Source organism: Gossypium hirsutum, chromosome D04 (genome assembly GCF_007990345.1).
Source record: "Gossypium hirsutum isolate 1008001.06 chromosome D04, Gossypium_hirsutum_v2.1, whole genome shotgun sequence".
NCBI classification, from domain to species: Eukaryota; Viridiplantae; Streptophyta; class Magnoliopsida; order Malvales; family Malvaceae; genus Gossypium; species Gossypium hirsutum.
The window spans coordinates 535,346-558,817 of NC_053440.1; the positions used below are offsets into that span (position 1 = coordinate 535,346).

The following is a 23,472-nucleotide window of genomic DNA, read 5'->3' on the forward strand; positions in this document are numbered from 1 at the left end:
CACTCTTTTACGAACTCTTCAATTGGATCCTCCAATGGCTCCAAGTAAACAACATCAACTCCTAGGATTCAAGAAGTTTCTACATTGCTATGGTCTACACCCTTTCGATTATATGGAAATTGAAAACCTTTCTATTATATGGAAATTTAAAAATGAACTCATCTTTCAAGGATCTAATCCGTCCTACAGGTGCTATTAAAAGGATTTTTGATCTCTACCATTTGATTCTTAGCGCCTATCCTGCTAATATTTTCCAGACTAATCAATCAAGGACTTAGTCTTCTCCCAGTCCTAGAGAGCACTTCATCTAATGGTCGCTTTAGCATGGTTCAAAATTGACAAAATGACATGACTCGAGGAACTACTATGGTTCAAAAGTCAAAAGGATTCCAATTGTTGCCCGTTTGAAGCTTCAAGTTTGCTAGAAAACTTAAGGCTACAATTCTTATCCTTCGCGCTATTCTTTTATCCTTTTTAAGTCTCACAATATTACTTGTTGTAGGTTACTGGACAGTGACAATAAATGGACCAACATCATACTTGAAGGCACCAAAGTAGGGCAAAAACTTTAACCAACATTTGAGGACATCCATAATCTCCTTCAATTTGTCATCATTAGACACGACTAGCGGTCAAGCACAAGCTAAGAAGAGAAGAAATGCAATGGGTAAGATGTGCCTTGAAAGCTTTCATTAGTTACTCTCGGCCAAAATGTTTTTTTTGTGTGAAAAGAAACTTAATACAATCTATTTATGTAGAAGCCTTTTGATCAAGGCTAACACTTGCTTTTACAATAGAATATATTGCTAACACTTCTCTTGGGATCTCATAAAAAACTGTCAAATTTCGACCTATATTAAAAGTCAATTTAGCCAAACAATCAACAATTTTGTTCAACTCCCTAGGAGTGTGTTGCATGTCCTAATGTCTGATCATTTCTAAAAGTTGATGAATTCTTCTAATAAAGGTGGAGTTTGAGTCAGTCAAGGAGAATTCCCGAATAACCTTAATCACCTCTAAATTATCTGTTTGAATTTTGACTCCTCAAAGCATCTATCTTGGATGAGAGATAGCTCATCTAGAATGCCCCATAATGTTATTTCTTCCTTGATGATGTACCAAAAACAAATGATGTGTGATTTATTTATTAATTTTCAATTTATTATGAGTTTGAAACAGATTTCCACTAAGATTGAAGATCTCCTTTTGATTTCTTTGAAGTTTATTATGAGTTTCTTTATTTCTTGTAGTTATACTGTCTTTGATTTCTATTTTATGTATTGAATAATTGAATCTTATTCTCAGTTATATGTGCTTAATTCTTGATTTAATATTTTTGAATTATTAATTCATATTTGATGTGTTTAATTCAGAGTAGATCTGGTATAATTAAGTGGAGTTGCATGTAATCCTAAAAATAGGACGACATAAATCTACCGGATTAGAGTCAAATCTAATAGGAGAATTCATAAATCAAGTTAATGCGATAATATAAATTTCAGTTAATCCATAAAAATCCCTAAATAAACATCTGATTTATACAACACATTTCTGAAGTTGCAAAAGAGTAGCTTGGGTGCAATATGGCCCATGGTACTTCTAGCTGTTGTCATTGAAATAGCATTTTGTTCCTTGGAACACAATTTAGCAAGGCCGAAATCGAGGTTTAATGTTGGAATGGAGGAAACATTGCTAGCAACCTTGATGCAGGTACTCGATGCCTTTGGTTACACCGACAACAATATCCTAAAGTTTTTCCCAACTAAGGGATCGATCATTACCCTTAGCTTGCAAATATGAACTTATTTAATGACTCATTTGGGAGGTATTCATAAACGAGAACTCAGTCATATCCATCAGCACAAAACCCAACCAGGCGAGTCACATTCACATGGTGGATTCTGCCCATCTAACCCACCTCATTAATGAACTCTTAATATTTAACTAAAGTTTGCTTTTTACTTTTTTTCTTATTTCCATTTTTAAGAAAATGTTATTTTATTAATTCAATTATCAAAATTAATATTATTTTATTTAAATTAGATTAATCCTCATTTAATTATTACAAGTATATTATTTTAAAATTATAAAAATTATTATTTAATAAATTAAACAAATAAACATTTAAAATCACATACGTTACATTAAAAACTAATATATCTAAATATATATTTTACCACTTATTTTAATCTTGTTATTTTTAATTTCATCAAAATTATATATCACTCGAGCCACTGCGACTGCTGACTGGTGAATTCAATACATCCACGACTTTTATGAGCATCGCCATTGACTGACCGACGACTTGTATGAAAGAATTTTCCACATTACCTTTATTACTGGACTGATTTTTCAAAAAATAAATGAATGATTGGCATTTTACATTAAAGAACATCCCATTGTTTATTTCTTCATCGGAGCTCCACCGGAACTTGATGATGTTAAGACCCAGACTTGTCTTGTTTAGCATCTTTGCCCTTACTTTATCTCTATTCCCAGGTGTTTCCAATGGTAGAGCAGGCCAAAGCAACCACTGCGGCCCATCTTTGTGTGGACACGTTAATATCAGTCACCCTTTCCGACTAAAAGGACAGCCTCGTCGATGTGGTGACCGTAGGTTTGAATTAGAGTGCAAGAGAAACCGCACCAGTTTTCCCATGAAATACGGAAACTTTTATGTCCTAAACATCTCTTATGTTGACCGAACGCTTCGACTTGTGGATGTGAGTCTGGTCGATGAAAACTGCTCAATTCCTCGCAGTTCCATCACTTCCATTGTCGATTCTTCATACAGCTATCAAGAAGACATAATATCTTATGAAGTAGAAACCATGTATCTGGTAAATTGCACGACAAGGATGATGTCTTCTTCAGTTTATGTCGATGCTTCTCGTTGCCCAACCAATAGCTCTTCTTCTCCTTGGACCTACTTCTACTTTCCGGTCTCGTTTTCAAATATATCCGATTTCCATCATTCGTGCAGATTTATAGCGCAGTTTCCTGCCATGCTTTCCAATATTAGTGGCTTATCCCCTTCTTACATTTACAAAAACCTGTTGGAAGGCGTCGAGGTGTACTGGTATATACCCGATACTGTTTGGTCTTCAAACCTGATTCTCAAATTGTAAGAGACTTCGATCTTTATATTCTTCCAATTATAACTTTTCAAGGTCTTATTTATTGATCGGTTCCTTTTCTTTTTTTTTGGGGGGGGTATTCTAGCTTTGAACAGTTGGTGTACTATCTGCGACTTTCAATTACAGCATACATAGTAAGCAACGTGGCCTTTTTTCTACCGGGAATCTTCGGCCGTTATCCTGTTGGAAAAGGTTAATCTTTCAGATTTCATAAGTATCTTTATTTATTGGATTTGCCCTTCAATTGTATTCGAGTTAGTAATATTATTGTTCAATTTGCGTTTTAAACAGGAGCCACCTTCGTTTGTCTTGCAGTATCAGGTAAATATCTTTCCCCGCCCCACTTTTTATGTTATCTTTATAAAATAATCATGAATGCTGATTTATCCTTGTGTCTGCCCCTTGATGGGCAAGCAGGCATTTTGTTAGCGAGAACTTTGTTGGGGATATTCTGCCTCATTACACTTGTCATACACAAACTAAAGAGGAGGCATTTATCGATGGATGATAATATCGAAAACTTTCTTCAAAGTCAAAGTAATTTAATACCAATTCGATATTCGTATTCTGAAATAAAAAGAATTACGGAAGGTTTTAAAGTTAAATTAGGTCAAGGAGGTTATGGTTCTGTGTTTAAAGGAAAGCTTCGCAGTGGTCGGCTAGTGGCAATAAAAATGTTAGATAAATCCAAAGCAAATGGGGAAGATTTCATCAATGAAGTTGCTACTATTGGAAGGATTCATCATATTAATGTAGTGCAACTTATTGGGTTTTGTGTAGAGAGATCAAAACAAGCTCTTGTATATGATTTTATGGTGAATGGGTCTTTGGATAAAATTATATTTTCAAAGGAGAATTGCACTTTAAGTTGGCAAAAATTATTTGAGGTTGCATTAGGTGTGGCTCGAGGGATTGAATACTTGCACAGGGGTTGTCAAATGCAAATTTTGCATTTTGATATCAAGCCGCACAACATTCTTTTGGATGAAAACTTTATCCCTAAAGTTTCTGATTTTGGTCTTGCAAAATTATATTCAGTGGATGACAGTATTATTTCTCTCACAGCGGCTCGTGGTACATTAGGATACATTGCTCCTGAATTATTTTACAGGAATATTGGAGGCATCTCATATAAAGCCGATATTTATAGTTTTGGAATGTTATTAATGGAAATGGTGGGAAGAAGAAAGAATTTGAATGCATTTGATGATCATTCTAGTCAAATCTATTTTCCATCATGGATTTATGATCGATTTGAACAAAGAGAGAACATAGAATTAGGGGATGTAACAGAAGTTGATGACAAAATAGCAAGGAAGATGATAATGGTTGCATTTTGGTGCATACAAATGAATCCCACTAATCGTCCTTCAATGAGCAAAGTTTTGGAAATGCTCGAAAATGAACTTGATCACCTTGAATTGCCGTCCAGACCTTCACTATTTTCTCTCGAAAAGTCGATTGAAGATCATGTTAGTAAGAATGTATCGGAGGAACCATCAACGTCAAAAAGTTGTGTGGACCTCTAAGTATAATGTTTGATTTTATTCGGACCTTTTATACATATAGTTCTGCAACTGTAAGCTTTTAATTTGTAGCATTTCATGTTCAGTTGTATAATATCCAGCATCATGTAATACAACTATTAATGGATGTGTGTTTTAGACTTTAGCTCCTTAGCTTCATGTTTCAATTATTAAAAATGTCTCCTTGTCACCATATAATGAGTTAATATCAAATTCGTTTACAATTATTTAGTATGTAAGTGACTCTTCACATTGCGTGATCTCATGAGAAAGTTTTTACTCTCTTATCGTAATATGTAATCATGCTGATAAGAGTATCTTGTAATAATTATAAGTGTAGTGTGACGGTTGCTCACTTTATTTTTTAATCATGTAGTCAGGGATTCGAGTTCAACTCATAGAAATGGAACACCTTCCAACGATGAATTCCTTAAATTTGACAATTAAACAACATTTAAGATAGAATCTTATCATTAGTAGAATTTATATACTAACAGCCATGCAGCATTTTTTATGAGTTCAAATAAAATCTTAGCATTGGTGTAGTATGAGTGTGCTAATAGATGATTTCAAGTTTCAACTGATTCTAGTACTACTAACAATGAGGCTCGAGATTGTTCTTATTCCATTTCTGAAATAGTGGGTAGATCTCTGTTAACGGCCGGCTTCCTAGGTATGGTGGCACCCATCGTCTTCGGTGGATCTGTCGACGCAAAAGGATTTGGTGGCATTGTAAGAGCGCCAAGCTCTCCCTCTAACATCTGAACCACCACTTTCATCGAAGGACGATCAACGGGATACCACTGAATGCACCAAAGTCCAACGATCATGAGTTTCTTTGCTATCCCTGTTTGTGCATCATCTTCAATTCGAATCCCGAACTCCTCTCCTTTATCCAAACGATCATATGCCCATTCTGGGAAATACACTTGGCTTGTATTCTCGACTGTAACATCTATGTTCTTTCTCCCCCCAACCATTTCAAGCAACAGCATTCCAAAACTATAAACATCAGACTTATATGACACATTTCTGAAGTTGCGAGACAGTACCTCGGGTGCAATATAGCCCATGGTACCTCTAGCTGTTGTCATTGAAATAGCACTTTGTTCCTTGGAACACAATTTAGCAAGGCCGAAATCAGAGATCTTAGGATTGAAATTGTGATCAAGCAAAATATTGTGAGGTTTGATGTCGAAATGGAGGATACGTTGCTCGCAACCTTGATGCAGGTACTCGATGCCTTTGGCTACGCCGACAGTAATATCCTGAAGTTTTTCCCAACTAAGGGATCGATCCTTTCGCTTGGCTGCAAATATTAACTTTTCTAAAGACTCGTTTGGTAGGTATTCATAAACGAGAGCTCGGTCATATCCATCGGCACAAAAGCCAACCAAGCGAGTCACATTCACATGGTGGATTCTGCCCATTGAACCCACCTCGTTGATGAACTCTTCACCATTTCCCTTGAAATTATTGAGTACCTTGATAGCAACTAAAACATCACTGGAAAGTCTGCCTTTGAAGACAGTTCCATAGCCTCCTTGTCCCAGTTTGTCCTTGAAATGATTGGTTATCCTTTTAATATCAGCATAGGAGTATCTTGAGGGTTTAAACCCTTTATAATCTTCCAAAAACTTTTTAATCTTGACTTTCTTTCTCCTTTTTGTCTAACCGATATCTCCACCCAACTGCAATGGCAATGGTTGCAGCAATTGAAGAACCCAACACAATACCTGCAAATCAGCATACATCCCTCTGTTATATCCTGTCTTAAATTATTGAAGCTAAAAGGGAAATTCCAGTTACCTGCAACCATTAGCCTTTCTCCCAAACCTGCCAAACATTTAAAGTTATTCAGCTTTGATACATAGGAAATCTAAGAAAAGGGCTCACTATAAGTTTACAACATTAAGCTTCACGTTGATGCAGGCTAATGAATTTTTTAACGTACGTTGTACAATTATAATAGTTAAAACATACCTATATGGTGCTTGGGGATATAAAAACACTCGGTTTGTTCCTAGGTGCTATTATTGTTGTTCAATCTGTTGACACCATTTTTTTGATAGCTGTTGACACCATTTTTTGATAGCTGTTGACACCATTTTTTGGATGAAAAACGGGGTCGACTTGAATTTTGAAAACGAAAACGGGAGTCGCCACCAATCTTTTTTTTTATGAGGTGTGATTGGATCACCTCGAAAAGGGTTTAATAAACGGTTTGATTTTATTAAAACAACAAGTTTGGTCCACGAAATTCAGAAAAAACGGGTTCGGGAGTCGGTTACGCACGAGGAAGGATTAGCACCCTCGATACGCCCAAAATTGGTATCTAGTTGATTACTTAATGTTTTAGTGTCGAAGAGTGAAAACTTTGAAGAATTTAAAAATACAATCATTGTATTAAAAAGTTGAAAATTTTCAGGAAAAGGGCATGTTTTACGTTATTCGAGAAAGAGAATCATATCCAGTAAGTTAGGAAACAATGTTTCAAATTCTCGATACGCGAATAAAAAATGCTTATTTAAAAGATATTTAATTATCTTGGATTTAAAAAGGGATCACGACCAGTAAGTTAGGACACGATCTTTTTTTTTAATTCCCGATATTGTTTAAAACTTGAGTTTAAAAAAAATTCGTGTAATAAAGTTTAAAAGAATATTTAATTGTTTAAATCAAATGAAGAAATCGCAACCCAGTACGTTAGGGCACAATTTCTCAAAATATTAAACATTGAATATTGCATTTATTTCGAAAAATCCTCGTCTCGAGAAAACAACGTGTCACATCCAATGCGTTAGGATACAACGTATTGAATTCTTGATAACGAGCTTTTTATCATTTTTTTAAAAGAGTAATCTCGATTATTTAAGTTCAACGAAGAAAATCGAAACCCAATACGTTAGGGCTCAATTCTCTCGAAGATCCCAAATACCGAGTATTACTTATATTTTTTAAAATTTTCCGTTTTTTAATAAATCCGAGTAAAGTGGATGCAAAATAATGATAATGATGATGTAAGTAGAATAACATGATCAAAATATAAATAAATAATAAGACTAATATATAAAAAAAACGATCAAGCAAACACAATAGAAATAATAAATAAAAAACTAGAGCATAATAATAATATACATGTAAATAAATAAATAAAATGAGTAAAATTATAAAAATAAAAAAAGATATATATATGTACGTATGTTAGAATTATAAAGTATATAAAAAATATGTGTATGTATGTATGTATGTATGTATGTATGTATGTATGTATGTATGTATGTATGTAAGCTAAAAAAATATTTATAAAGAGATATGTATATATATACATATATATATAATAAGATATATAGATATATATAATAAGATATAAAGATATATAAATAAATATAATAGTAATAACAATAGGATAAATATATTCGAAATTTAAATAGGCAAATATAAAATAAAATATAACAATAATATTAAACTAATGGTATAATAATAGTAATATAAATATATATATATAAGTATAAATATCATAACTAAATAATAATAATAATAACAAAATGGACCAAATTGGGATAAAAATAAAATTTAAGGGCACTCAAACAGTAATAAAATGCGCAAATAAGGACCAAAATGGAAAGGCGTGAAAGGGCGAAGGACCTAATGAAAAATAAACCCAGTTTCAGGCCACGCGTCCCCTCCCCAAGGGTGCAACGAATTGAGGACCAAATTAAAAAAAAGACAAATCCGTGGTCCAAATTAAAAGAGGAAAAAAAACGGTCCAAATTGAAAAATACCGAAAATGCAGAAGGGCCTGAAGCGCAAATAACCCCTTGATAGAAAACACGCGGATCCCCTGAGTTGGGTCGGGTCGACGCGCGGGTTATGGGGTAAAACGACGTCGTTTTGAGGCCAGATGAAGCTGGCCAAAACGGCGTCCTTTTCAGGCGCTATAAAAACCAAATTTTGTTTCAGATTTCCCATTTTCTTCACTTTTCTTAAAAAAAGAAACTCAAAAACTCTCTCAAGCCCTTTTGGGCAATCCGATTTCCGGCCTAAGGTCTGGCTGTCGGCCACCGCGCCTTTTACCGGTCGCCGGCAATGGCACCGCCTTCCGCTGTGGCCGGAAAAATCAAAATAGCCCACTTTGTCCCCTTTTTCGAGTAAGGTTCGTATTCTAGGCTAGAAAAGCCGAAATCCCAGCGAAAAGAGACCGAGAATGGAAGAAACCCTTCGGTTGTTCTTCCTCTCCTCCGCCGAAATCAGGTAAAACTCTTCTCTTTTTTATTTTATATATTCTTATGTATATTGAAAAATGAAAATGAAAAGAGAAAAAAACAATGTAGAAAACTGAAATAGAACGAAAATAGGAAAAAGGAAGTCGGAAAAATCAAAGTAAATCACCTTCTAAAAACTTTTTTATTTCTTCCAATTTTTTTTTCAAAAGCCGGAAAAAAAGCCCCTTACAAAGATAAAATTCGGCTATTTATAGCCCATTACAACCAATTTTTTACAATTTCTACTGTCGTTGTATTTGTTGTTGCGTGTGTATTCTTCCTTGCAGGTGCCAGAGGAGTTGGTGGAGCAGGTGAGGCCGTGCGGCGCTAGTCAGAGGAACGGTGGCGGTAGTTGGGACCGAATACCCTAGGTGCGGCGCACCTAGGGTTAGGTTTTTCTTTCTTTCTCTATTTTTTTTGTTTATTTTGGGCTGATTTGGTTGTAATGGGTTTTGGGTTTATTTTGTTGGGCTTCGGGTTTTGGTCTAGGTTAATTTGAATTAAGTTTGGGTATTGGGCCGGGCAAAATATGGGCTTCACACAATCTACATCCCCTTCCTTGAGCTTCACAATCACCACAGTCAGGTTTATACCAACGTAATTGAAAACGGATACCGTAAGGAGAAATGGGTGTTGAAAAGTTGCCAAAGTAGCTGCAATTCAACAGGTTGAATCCATAATAATAGTCATCAGAAGTAAAAGCTATAATTTGGGAGCCAGGGGTGCTTAAGCAAGCGACTCTATATCTTTTTTTATACAAAGCCTTCTCTTGGCTTGAACATTCAAACAAGGTATAGTTGGATTCAGCTGGTTGGGATCTATAAACTTTTAGGCGGCTGAAACCTGGTTGTTCCTCCGCGAATGGAAAGGCAGATAAATTGAGATAAAAAAGCTGCTTCCAGAGGCAACGGCCGGGAACGTACAAGTCAATCCGCTGAGCTTCATAATCTTTGTGCTTCACCAACAGCTTCAGCGAACGTGGTATCCTCAGCAGGGTCTGTTTGTTTTCTGAGCAGGAAAGCTGAAACCCAGGATGAGGATAGCCGCAGTGGGGTGACTGCTGGCCTTCTAAACGAAAGGGGAAACGGACAGGTGGATCCTGGTGGTTGCACCGCTGCACCTTGCAGTCGTCTTGGATTGGCACTGCTTCTGCAACATTCACAGCTAAGATAAAGCAGAATAACGAGTAAATTAACATTGTTCTTACTAACTTGTGAGCCCCTGAAGTGAAACGGGCTTTAAATAGTTTCATTGACATAGGTGGTTCAGCCCTTGAGAGTTCCAATTATGCACGCAACGCAGCTGCTGCTTTACTATATAGATTTGTCTCGTTTAACAGGGTCTTCAACTCTTCGTCCTCTCTTTGTCCTCTTTTATGAGTAAATGTTGGACATGTTTGATTGTTAGCAACCCTTTCTAATCTTGTTACTAATTTTCTTTTATTACCGTTAGTTGTAGTAAAATTTGAGGAAAAAACACTGAACATGAGAATGAATACCGATTTGCTGTTGTGATCATAGTGGGGTTAGCTTGACTGACTTTTGTTTTTCCACCTTCGTTTCACTACATTTTGTTTGGTATGACTAAGAAGTTGACTGACTTTTATGGGTTCTTTTTAATGTCTATCGTTTCTTTTCTAATGTAGGTGGTTTTTTTCTCACTTTCTTTTTTTCTAATTTATCTTTTATTTTTAAAAATGGCAAAACTCGAATCATATGTTTTTAAATTACTTATACAAATTTTTTAAAAGTGGATACAAGACAATGAGATGATTTTTTCCACATGAGTATGAAACAATTATAGTCATTGTTTGCTCTACTCACCCTATCTCGAAATAATCTTTTACCTTTCTTTGTATATAATTATTAAAATGATAAAAATGTAATAATATATTATAGAAAAAATTCATATGTTTTATACTTATGTTTTTTAAAAATTATGTTTAAATATTTACTTGTCTTAAAAAAAGTAAAATTATTAAAATAACTAGAAATAAAAATTAAATTAAATTAGAGCGAAGCAAGGTGAGATGGGATGGGGATGGATGCTTCTAATATCTATGCGGTGATAGTAATTTTTCAGATTATACATCCAACACAAGTAAAAATTCATATGCAAGGAATCAAAATATCAGTCCACTAAGCCAATAATTTAATTACAACATTAAGATAATTTAAAACGTAACGATTACAAACTAATTTTTTAAATGTTGGTTGCTTAAAACGTAAGGATCACATGCACTATAAACGTAAGGACCACCGTTGAAAGCCATGCAAAAATCTACAATTTTATATTTATATGTACATATATACATATACATATACACGTAAACACTATAAATCATGCCAACCATTAACAAAGCCATGCAAATATTTATATTTATATTTATATATTTCATATATTTATACATTCACATGCACATAACTAAATACGACATCATGCAAATATAGTTATGTACAGAATATTGATATATTATCTCATTAATTTTAAAAATAAACAACACCAAAAGACCAAGCTTTACACTACTCACACGACATAACATTGGTTTCACGAATCCTCAAAGCACTACTCCCTCTGGGCTTTCTATTAACAGCAACCTCCTTTGTCTTTATTTGGTTGTGGCTTCTATGCAGATTAGACGAGAGGCTTCAATGGATGATATAAAAGAGGTGGTGTTGGTCAGTGTTGGGCAGAGGTGGCCTGATGTCGGTGCAAGGAGATCAACGGTTAGGGACGAGGGTGACTGTGGAGCGATGAGATGTTGGGGCGACGGAAGAACTCACGATGGCGGTGATAGGGCGGACAATGGTGCATTGATGGAGATGACTCCAAGGCAGCGTGATGAAAGGGAGGGACGACTTGGGGCAGTTGGCTGACGGTGTGGCGACTAAGAGGATCGGTGCTTAGTGATGGAATGAAGGAGATAATGCCTGACGTTGGGGAGTGAAAGGTGGTAATCAGTCTTTTATTAGGTTTGATAGTAGGAAAGTTTGACCAAATGTATTCATTCTTTTTTAGTCATAACTCTGAAACCTAATTGATGATGATGATAGAGCACACACACCTAAGCCACCACTCTCTCGACAAAGTACAATTTTTCGTTGCTTTTGAAAATTGTTTTTAAAAAATACCTTTAAAAAGTACTTTTAAAAAATTTGAATATTTGGTATTGTTATTAAAAAATACTTTTAAAAAATAAAATATTTATTTTAGACATGATATTATAAAGTAATAAATATGTGTTTAAATAATATTCAAATTAGTTAATATTATGATATTTTAACAAAAAAATAAAAAATAATTTATTATAACTTATTGTTAATATTTTAATATATAATATTAATTTTAAATATTTCTAAGTAATTAATATTAATTATTTATTAACTTTAATTAGAATATATAAACTATATTTAAATATTTAAATATAATAATTAAATAATTGTAATTAGATATTGACACAACTGTATTATTATAAAAATTATTTTTTATTTTTAATTAATGCTTTTAACACATTTGTATTATTTTATTTTAAAATGTATTTGAATATATAACTCATATTAGATATTAACATAACATAGAAAACATAAACCTAAAAAATTAAAATATTACATATATTTGGATTAAAGTTTTAAAAAGGGATAATATTTATATACCAAATATAAATACTAAAAATTTTACAATAGCATTTACAATTTAAAGTGAATTCATTAAACTAGAAGCTATAGCATCTCTTGTTAATTCCATTTCAAAACCACTTGAATTGTTTGATTCACTGTCATCATCACTATCTTTGTCGTCGTCGTCATCATCATCACTTTATCGACCATGCGCATTTTCTGAATCAATAATTGTAATAGCCCGATTTTAGGCTTAGTCGGAACAGTGGTTTCGGGACCACAAATCCGACGAAAAAAAAATGTAATGGCTTGAATTTTCAGAGGTGTCGGAACGGTGATTCGAGATCACTAAATTCGACAAATGGGTAGAAAATATTATTAATTTAGTAAGTATAAGTTAAATATGAAGTTAGGAAAATTTTTGAAATAGTGAATAGTGCACTAGAAATAAATATTAAAATAATTAGAATCGAAATGAGGTATCAAGACCTCGGGGATTTTAAACTGAGCCATAAATATTTTTATAAATATTTATGGAGTGTTAAAAAGTTAGTATTAAAGTTTCGTTAAGAAATTTTAAAGTTCTGATAATTAATTGAACAAAAAGGACTAAATTGTAACAAATGCAAAATTTTGGGAAATGATTAAATAGCTTAAATGATAAAAGGAAGAGGGCTTAAAAGGCAAATAGACCCAAGGTCTATTTGGGCTGGACGGCAGAGGCATGAAATCAGCAAGAAAGTAAGGAGAATTAAGGGCAAAATTGGAAAATTGCAAAATTTGCTTAATAAAGTTAGGACCCAAGTGGAATTATCTAGATTTCTCTTCATTTTTTTGAATTCTCATCAGCTAAAACACCATGGAAGGGCTTCTTCAAGCTGGTTCTTCATATTTTTATTACAAGTAAGTTCAATTCTTGACTATTTCTTGAAATTTTTGTATTTTTATGACTTTTACAACTAGGCCCACTTGTTAAATCCATTAGTTTTTGATTTTATGAAAGAAGTTGAAAGTTGATATGAATATGTGCTGGAAGTATATGATGATTTAGCATGAAATTAGAGCTTTAAATTGTTCATATGCTGATTTTATTGAAAGAATTGAATAGAAAGTGAATGTTTGGGACCTAATAGTAAAAGAGTTTGAAGATAGAGTTATATGTGGAAATTCTGAATTTCAATAGTTGTGTAACAACTTATAATGTCTAGTAAAGTACTAATTGAGAAAATTAGATTAATTGAGGGGTTAATTGAGAAAGGACCGAATTGTATAAACTGTGAAATTTGGGGCAAAATGGAAATCAACATTTTGCACTAAAGCAGTTTTGGACAGCAGCAGTAGTGTAACTTTGAAAAATCACCAAAAATTGTAGAGATTGAATTAGAGGATGAATAAAATATGAAACTAAAGCTTATTGAGTCTAGTTTCTTATAAAAGAAATGATGTGAGCAATGGAATTGTAAATCATGAGATATAATAGATTTTGTGAGACAAGGTTAGAATGAATTCGGGTTCCCCTGTTCTGACTTTGGAAAATCATTAAAAATTGTACAAAAATGATTATGAGTTTTAGTTTATATGGTTAGAATCCTTAATGAGTCTATTTTTAGAAGAAACAAGCTAAAACATCATCCGAATTCTATACAATGAGATAATTAATTTTTAGTGAAGAGTGGTCGGAACTGTCAGACAGCGAAACAGGGGAAACTTTAAAGAATAAACTGTACTATTTGGCTGAACCAAAAATTATGAAAATTTTATGGTATTAAGATATGTGAGTCTAGTTTCAGGGAAAATTAACGGATCTTAATTTGGAGCTCTGTAGCTCCGGATAAAAATAATTTAGTGACTTTGACTCGGATAAATAGCTTTGAATATACATGTTAGTGAATATTGAAATTATGGTTAATGTTGTTTAAGTGTGTTATACACATTAAGGATGTGGAATGGAGAGGAGGAGGAGGAAAATTGGGAAATATATGAATGATTCGTGTATAAATGGTCATATGTTTGATTATAACTCATAAACGATGAAATATGAATGATGCTTATTTTTGTGCATTATTGGTCATGGTTTAAGCTCATGTGTGAAAATAAAGTTTCATAGTATGTGTGTATGGTATATTCAGTATATGATTTGGCATGAAATAATACCATGAATGGTTTATGAATTAACACATGTTGGTAAGCCTGATATATGAATAAATGATCAAATTGAGCGGAACGCCGGATTTGAGTACTTCTGATCAAGTGACAAAGTGATAAGTGGTAGCTTTAGCTACACTTATCTGATCAAGTGACAAGTGGAAAGTGATAAGTAATAGCTTCGGCTATACTTATCTGATCAAGTGACAAAGTGATAAGTGATAGCTTCGGCTACACTTATCTGATCAAGTGACAAGTGAAAAGTGATAAGTGATAGCTTCGGCTATACTTATCTGATCAAGAGACAAAGTGATAAGTGATAGCTTTAGCTACACTTATCTGATCAAGAGACAAAGTGATAAGTGGCTACACTTATCTGATCAAGAAACAAAGTGATAAGTGGCTACACTTATCTGATCAAGAAACAAAGTGATAGGTGGCTACACTTATCTGATCAGGGACAAGTGATAAGTGATCATACGTAAGACCATAGTTATACTATGGCAAAGTGAAAGTGAAGTACTCAATTTTCCGTGACCGTTCCGTAATTTGATTAAGGATGGTAAGTGACAAATGGGCCCAAAAGAATTAAAGTAAATGGATAAGTGGTAGTGTATTTATATCAGGACGATGTTGTTATTCAAACTAAAGTGATATTTTCATTGCTAAATTGAGAATTTCATAAATGTGTTATTGAATGGTATAATCAATAAACATTGAGTTAAATGGTAAATACGTATTAGTTTTGAATTTGATGTCATTGAATTGTACGTGAATTAAATGGAAATTGCTAGTGATATGATTTAAATTATGAGCATGAGAAATTGCGAATTGAATGAAATGGAAATGAAGCATTAAATTGCATGAGTATGTATCGGGTCTCGCAGGCCCTAATTATTATGAATATATTATTTTGAGGATATACTGTGAAAAGTTATAGAAACATGTTAATTATTTTGAAAGTTTTAATTTTGATGAAATTTTATAACTCGGTTAAATACGTTTACAAGTGTATGTGTTTTGGTAATGCCTCGTACCCTATTCCGGTGTTGGATACGGGTAAGGGGTGTTACAATAATATTCTCATATGCCCAGTTAATATCTTCGTATTCCATAAAATCTGCATCATTTCGACCGAAATGTTTTCAGATAAAATTGTGTATTGTCATTGTAGCAACAACGATCATGGTTTGCTTTTCAAAAATATAACTTGGCATATCCCTTAAAATGGCCCTTTTTTTCAAAACACCAAAAGTTCGTTCAATCACACTACATAATGATGAATGTGAATGATTGAATATCTCTTCTATACCAGATATCGGTCTACCTCTACGAAAGTCAAGTAAATGATATCGTATGGGTTTTGCTTATGATTGCGGCACTCTTTAATATGTACCATTTGCAATACATTTAAGTAAAAATATTATTATATATAAAGTCCTAAGGCAGTCATTAAGAAAACCCATGTAGTTACTTCAAACATGTGGTATTATTGATTATCAAAGTAATGGCATTAAAGGCATGACTTCCCCACTCCACCGGTCCAGGTGCAACTGCATTAATGGAGTAAAAAAGACACATACCTAGCTACAAAACTCAATTATGGCTTGTTTCCAAACCTTACCAAACCATGAACTCAACATGATACTTCAAACAATTGAATCACCAAACTAAAAGAGAAAAAAAGAATTTCAAAAACTAGAATAAATTGCTTGGATGTTTAAGTTCAAACCTGGGAATATATATATAGAAACGCAAAAGTTGAAGCAAAAAGAAAAGAAAAAAGCCAGTGTAACCTCCAGTAAGAAGCTCAAAAGAATGGAAATGCTAGCATTTACCAATCAAAATTAATATATAGTAAAGTAATTAAGTTGAAAAAAAGAACTTTGCAAATGAAGAAGAGACAGAAAACAACACACATAAAAAATGGACAAAGACTGATGATGTTTGTAAACCATCCAGAAAATAGAATAAGAAGAGAACAAATCCATCAACCACCTCTCTGAAAACTATCCATTTGCCAGCAGAGGAACAAAAAACCAGCACCAGCAGAGGAACAAAGAACGAGCGATGAGAGAAGAGATGAGAGCAAAGAACCAGTGTTGTATGTGTGGTTAAAAAAGTAAAAGACCAGCCCAAAAGTATTTTTCGGCTGAAAAAGCTAAAAAATTCTACTTTTTCATCTGCCCAAAAGCACTTCAAATAAGTTCGAAATTTGCTACCAAATGAAGTCTGTTCTGCATTACTTTTTAGAGAAAAGCACTTTTCCTTTACTGAATTGAATTAATGGAAAAAAACGACAAAGAGTGTAATTTTTACTTTACTTTACTGAAAGTGAATGGATAAATATGGAATTAGAGAATAAAGAAAATTGGGGAAAAAAGAAGAAGAAGAAGGAGAAGTGTTGTCATGATTATGACCCTTGGATATTATGGAAGAAGTGAAGAAATAATTGCAATTGGATATTAATTATAATGTTGGGATTTTTATTAATGTTTTAATTATATTAATTGTTACATGGCCGTGTGGCTCAAATGGACGTGTGGAAGAGGTCAGTTTATGTGGCTCCCGTACTTGTTTTGATTTTCAATTCTTGATAAGTGTCAAAAGTAACATATTTTAATTTCGTTCTTAATACGTTTTTAGATGATTAATCAATGCAAAATGGTGAATTTTATACTCATAATCCTTTAAATTTATATTTCTATACTTATAAGAGCATTTTGAGAGAAAAATGAGTGAAAACGGAGCGAAAATCAGACAATTGGAGTAGATTTTAGGAGCCACATGGGTTGGACACACGATCATGTGAGCCATACGAGCTGCCAGACAGCCATGTGCCAGACCGTGTGGATTTCGCGTTTCACACTCCAAATATGTGGAATCACGCAGTTTTTAGGTTTTTCGGGCATTCTTAGACCTATATATACTAAATATAAGGAGAGAAGTAAGAGCCGTCAGAGAATATTGAAGAAAACAACTCAGAAGACACCATTGAAGCCAACTTTGAAACAGATTTCCACTAAGATTGAAGATCTCCTTTTGATTTATTTGAAGTTTATTATGAGTTTCTTTATTTTTTTGTGGTTATATTGTCTTTGAGATGTTTTTATTCGCGATTATGAACTAATTTTCTAATACCTAGGGGAGATGAACCTTATGATGAATTTTGTCTTTTGATTTCTGTTTTATGCAATGAATAATTGAATCTTATTCTTAGTTATGTGTGCTTAATTCTTGATTTAATATTTTCGAATTATTAATTCATGTTTGATGTGCTTAATTCAAAGTAGATCTAGCATAATTGAGTGGAGTTGCATGTAATCTTAGAAATAGGACGACATAAATCTACCGAATTAGGTATTCATAAACGAGAACTCAATCATATCCATCGGCACAAAACCCAACCAGGCGAGTCACATTTACATAGTGGATTCTACCCATCGAACTCACCTCATTGATGAACTCTTAATAGTTAACTAAAGTTTGCTTTCTACTTTTTTTTTTATTTCTATTTTTAAGAAAATGTTATTTTATTAATTCAATTATCAAAATTAATATTATTTTATTTAAATTAGATTAATCCTCATTTAATTATTACAAGTATATTATTTTAGAATTATAAAAATTATTATTTAATAAATTAAACAAATAAACATTTAAAATCACATACATTACATTAAAAACTAATATATCTAAATATATATTTTACCACTTATTTTAATCTTGTTATTTTTAATTTCATCAAAATTATATATCACTCGAGCCACTGCGACTGCTGACTGGCGATTATTGCCTGCATAATTTGATGAAAGGTTCTGAATTAATACATCCAAGACTTTTATGAGCATCGCCATTGACTGACCGACGACTTGTATGAATGAATTTTCCACATTAGCTTTATTATGGACTGATTTTTCAAAGAAAGAATTTTCCACTTGCTCTCAGTTGCAGCCATAAAATAAATGAATGATTGGCATTTTACATTAAAGAACATCCCATTGTTTATTTCTTCATCGGAGCTCCACCGGAACCTGATGATGTTAAGACCCAGACTTGTCTTGTTTAGCGTCTTTGCCCTTACTTTATCTCTATCCCCAGATGTTTCCGATGGTAGAGCAGGCAAAAGCAACCACTGCCAACCATCTTTGTGTGGACACGTTAATATCAGTCACCCTTTCCGACTAAAGGGTCAGCCTCGAGAATGTGGTGACCGTAGGTTTGAATTAGAGTGCAAGGGAAACCGCACCAGTTTTCCCACGAAATACGGAAACTTTTATGTCCTAAACATCTCTTATGTTTACGGAACGCTTCGACTTGTGGATGTGAGTCTGGTCGATGAAAACTGCTCAATTCCTCGCAGTTCCATTGTCGATTCTTCAGACAGCTATCTAGAATACATAATAGCGAATGGAGCAGACACCATGTATCAGGTAAATTGCACGACAAAGATGAAGTCTTCTTCAGTTTATGTCGATGCTTCTCGTTGCCCAACCAATAGCTCTTCTTCTCATTGGACCTACTTCTACTTTCCGGTCTTGTTTTCAAATATATCCGATTTCCATCATTCGTGCAGATTTATATGTTAACATTAATGGGAGACAACATTAATGGCAAACAATACAAAGTGGTGCAAGTTTAGCACCCTAAAGTTGACTTTGAAAAAAGTGGCATGGGATAATTTTTTTTGGTCCTTGAGATAATGGGCTATTTATTGTTTGGTCCTTAAACCTCAACTATAAATAGGCCTTCTCATTTCTCATTTCAATTCATCCCAACCAATCTTTCTCTCTTAGTTTTCTCTCTTCTCCCATTTGAGAATTCTTAAGGAATTCTATTTGTTTGTAATATTTTGGAGATAGTAAAGTTATCATCTGGTTTTAGTAGCCCGAGGACGTAGGTATAATTTACTGAACCTCGTTAAAACTCTTGTGTTCTTTTTGTCCTATTTTTCTTTCAATATTTGAGGGTATAATAGTAGTATTTAATTGTGCTATTAAATTACGTTAGAAGGAATATTCTGACTAAGGAAAGACTTGGTATTTAAGAGATCCTTGTGATCCACCTCTCTTCCCTGGGAATTGAACTTTGTGTGATTTTTTAGTACAATAATTTACACGCTTCCGACCCTATTGGAACTACAAGTGGTATCAAGAGCCGAAGGTTAATCGTAGTATGCTCTGTGGTTGCAGTTTAAACTGATCTTCCACATCAGAAAAGATTTCCTTAGGTATATTGAAAGATTATGGAGAAAACAGTCGGTGTAGGAGCTTCAACATCGTCCATGTGGACAAGACCGACAATTGCAAATGCAAGATTGGCCGTGGAGATCTTTGATGGCACGGGCCATTTTGGTATGTGGCGAAGTGAGGTTCTAGATGCCCTTTTTCAGCAGGGTCTAGACATTGCCATTGATGAAGAGAAACCAGATGATGTACAGGAGAAAGATTGGAAGGCGATCAATCGGTTGGCATGTGGCACAATTCGATCATGCTTTTCTCGAGAGCAGAGGTATGCTTTTTCAAAGGAGACTTTTGCAAATAAGTTGTGGGTGGCACTTGAAGAAAATTTTTTGAAGAAAAACAGTCAAAATAAGCTCCACTTGAAGAAAAGACTGTTTCGCTTCACATACGTCCCAAGTACCACAATGAATGATCACATCACCAAATTTAATCAGTTAGTCACTGATTTGCAGAATATGGATGAGACATTCAAAGATGAAGATTTGGCTTTGATGCTATTGGGGTCACTTCCTGAGGAGTTTGAGTTCCTAGAAACTACTCTACTTCATGGCAGGAGTGATATATCTCTGAGCGAAGTCTGTGCGGCCTTATACAGTTATGAACAGAGAAAGAAAGACAAACAGAAAAACTCAATCAGAAATACAGAAGCTTTAGTAGTCCGAGGTCGTTCATACACTCGAAAGAAAACTCAAAAAGGGAGATCAAAGTCAAAGTCCAGACTCGGGAAAGATGAATGTGCTTTTTGTCATGAGAAAGGCCACTGGAAGAAAAATTGTCCAAAGCTGAAGAATAAGGGAAAAGCTGCTGTAGATGCTTGTGTTGCTAAGCATGATACTAGTGACTCTGAACTATCACTGGTTGCATCATCATCGTCGTTCCATTCAGATGAGTGGATATTGGATTCGGGTTGTACCTATCATATGTCCCCTAACCGGGAGTGGTTCTCTGATTTAGTAGAACTAAATGGAGGAGTTGTTTATATGGGCAATGACAATGCCTGTAAAACTGTTAGGATAGGTTCAATCCAATTAAAGAATAAAGATGGATCAACCAGAGTTCTGACTGATGTTCGGTACGTGCCTAGTTTGAAGAAAAATCTCATCTCATTGGGAGCCTTGGAATCCAATGGTTCAGTTGTTACTATGAGAGATGGGATTTTGAAAGTGACATCTGGCGCACTTGTGATATTGAAGGGCATCAGGAAAAATAACTTGTATTACTACCAAGGTAGTACAGTGATTGGAGCAGTCGCTGCAGCTTCCGGCAACAAAGAATTGGACTCAATACAGTTGTGGCATATGAAGTTGGGACATGCCAGCGAAAAATCCTTGCAAATTCTGGCAAAGCAAGGATTGTTGAAAGGTGCAAAGGCTTGCAAATTAAAATTTTGCGAGCATTGTGTTCTGGGAAAGCAAAAGAGAGTGAAATTCGGTACTGCTATCCATAATACAAAAGGTATTTTGGAATATGTTCACTTAGATGTGTGGGGCCTTCCAAGACACCTTCATTGGGAGGAAAACACTACTTTGTTACTTTGTTGATGACCTTTCCAGAAGAGTTTGGGTGTATACCATGAAACTAAGGATGAAGTGCTTAGAGTTTTCTTAAATGGAAAACTATGATCGAAACAGACTGGCAAAAATCAACGGCTTAGACGGACAATGGAGGGGAATATAAAAGTGATCCGTTCTTCGATGTGTGCCAAGAGTATGGTATTGTTCGACACTTCACAGTTAGGGATACACCACAGCAGAATGGATTGGCAGAGCGTATGAATCGAACATTGCTGGAGAAAGTTCTATGTATGTTGTCCAATGCTGGTTCGGCAAGCAATTTTGGGCTGAGGCTGTGACATACGCTGGCCATCTTGTTAATCGTTTGCCATCATCTGCATTAGAAAGAAAAACTCCTATGGAGTATGGTCTGAAAACCGGCTACAGATTATGATTCCTTACATGTGTTTGGAACCACTGCATATACCATGTGAAGGAGTCAAAGTTAGATCCGAGGGCAAAGAAAGCTCTCTTTATGGAATCACTTCTGGAGTGAAGGATTTGTCTTTGGTGCTTAAGCACAAAGAAAATGATCTGTAGCAGAGATGTTACCTTTGATGAATCTGCCACATTGAAAAGGTAGCAGATAAAGATATTCAGACGAGCAATACTCCACAGCAGGTGGAGTGTACTCCAAAACAGGTGGAGTTTGAGCAGATGGGGATTTGCCCAGTTAATAAGTCTAATTCTCCAGCCACAATGAGGAATTAGAGGTTGAAGAGTTCTGACCCAAGAACCACTAAGTACACCAGAACCAGTTGCAGTTGCAAGGCCACGGAGAGAAATTCGTAAACCTGCTCGATTTACTGATATGGTGGCCTACGCCTTCCCGTTGTTGATGATATTCCTATCACTTATCAAGAAGCAATGCAAAGCTTAGAAAGTGATAAATGGAAAAGCGCCATGGATGAAGAAATGCAGTCTCTCCGAAGAACAATACGGATTGGCAATTACGAAAGGTAAAAGGCAATCGATGCAAGGGTATGCAAAAAGAGGATTCTAGCAAGAAGAATCGCTACAAGGCAAGATTGGACTAAAGCTACGTCAGAAGGGAATTGAACAATGATGTATCCCTTGTTGTGAAGCATTCCTCCATTAGAATTTTGTTGGCCTTGGTAGCACAGTTAAATTTGGAGCTAGCTCAACTTGATGTTAAGACGGCTTTTTGCATGGTGAGTTAGAAGAGGAGATCTATATGACTCAGCCCGAAGGATACACAGATGCTGGTAGTAGAAATTGGGTTTGTAAGCTGAACAAATCGCTATATGGATTGAAGCATCCCCGAGGCAGTGGTACAAGCGATTTGATACTTATGAGAAGCAGAAGTACACAAGAAGCAAATATGACATTGTGTTATTTGCAGAAGCTGCATGACGGATCTTTCATTTTACTCTTTATGTGATGATATGTTAATCGCTTCGAAGAGCAAAATGAGATAGATAAGTGAAGCTCAGTTGAATCAAGAGTTCGAGATGGATTAGTGAGGCCAAGAAGTCTCGGCATGGAATAATAGAGATAGACCGAGAGCAAGCTCTGTTAAATCAGAAGCAATATCTGAAAAAGGTATTACAATGTTTTGGTGTAAATGAAAACACAAAACATGTAAGTACCCCACTTGCTTTCATTTGAAACTTAGTGCTCAATTATCTCCGAAGACTGAAGATGAAAGAGATATATGCGAAAGTCCCATATGCTAATGCAGTTGGAGTTTGATGTATGCGATGGTGTGTACGAGCCTGACATTTCACAAGCTGTTGGAGTTGTGAGCAGGTATATGCATGATCCGGAAAAGGACATTGGCAAGCTGTGAAATGGATTCTATGGTATCTTCGAAAAACCGTAGATGTTGGTTTAATTTTGAACAGGATGAAGCACTTGGTCAGTTGTAGTTGGATATGTTGATTCCGACTTTGCTTGTGATTTAGATAAACGTCGTTCAACTACGGGGTATCTGTTTACTCTTGGCGAAAGCCCCAGTGGTTGGAA

The 23,472-nt window shown here is 34.7% G+C and overlaps 3 protein-coding genes across 3 annotated transcripts; 1 reads left to right on the forward strand and 2 right to left on the reverse strand.

Moving 5' to 3' along the window:
• The first annotated feature begins 2,182 nt into the window (after positions 1–2,182).
• On the forward strand, positions 2,183–4,808 carry LOC107937634 (LEAF RUST 10 DISEASE-RESISTANCE LOCUS RECEPTOR-LIKE PROTEIN KINASE-like 2.4). The gene is made up of 4 exons (XM_016870561.2): positions 2,183–3,124; positions 3,223–3,329; positions 3,429–3,458; positions 3,555–4,808. The coding sequence occupies exons 1-4, from the start codon at positions 2,364–2,366 to the stop codon at positions 4,664–4,666; spliced, it is 2,010 nt and encodes a 669-aa protein (XP_016726050.1). The 5' UTR covers positions 2,183–2,363; the 3' UTR covers positions 4,667–4,808.
• A 368-nt stretch (positions 4,809–5,176) lies between these two features.
• Positions 5,177–6,417, reverse strand: LOC107937636 (rust resistance kinase Lr10-like). Its single transcript, XM_041092103.1, has 2 exons — positions 6,400–6,417; positions 5,177–6,333 (listed from the first exon to the last, which is right to left on the reverse strand). The coding sequence occupies exons 1-2, from the start codon at positions 6,415–6,417 to the stop codon at positions 5,284–5,286; spliced, it is 1,068 nt and encodes a 355-aa protein (XP_040948037.1). The 3' UTR covers positions 5,177–5,283.
• A 2,698-nt stretch (positions 6,418–9,115) lies between these two features.
• LOC107937637 (putative RING-H2 finger protein ATL21A) lies at positions 9,116–10,340 on the reverse strand. Its single transcript, XM_016870563.2, has one exon. It carries the CDS (start codon positions 10,184–10,186, stop codon positions 9,419–9,421), a length of 768 nt encoding a protein of 255 aa, XP_016726052.1. The 5' UTR covers positions 10,187–10,340; the 3' UTR covers positions 9,116–9,418.
• Positions 10,341–23,472: the final 13,132 nt, after the last annotated feature.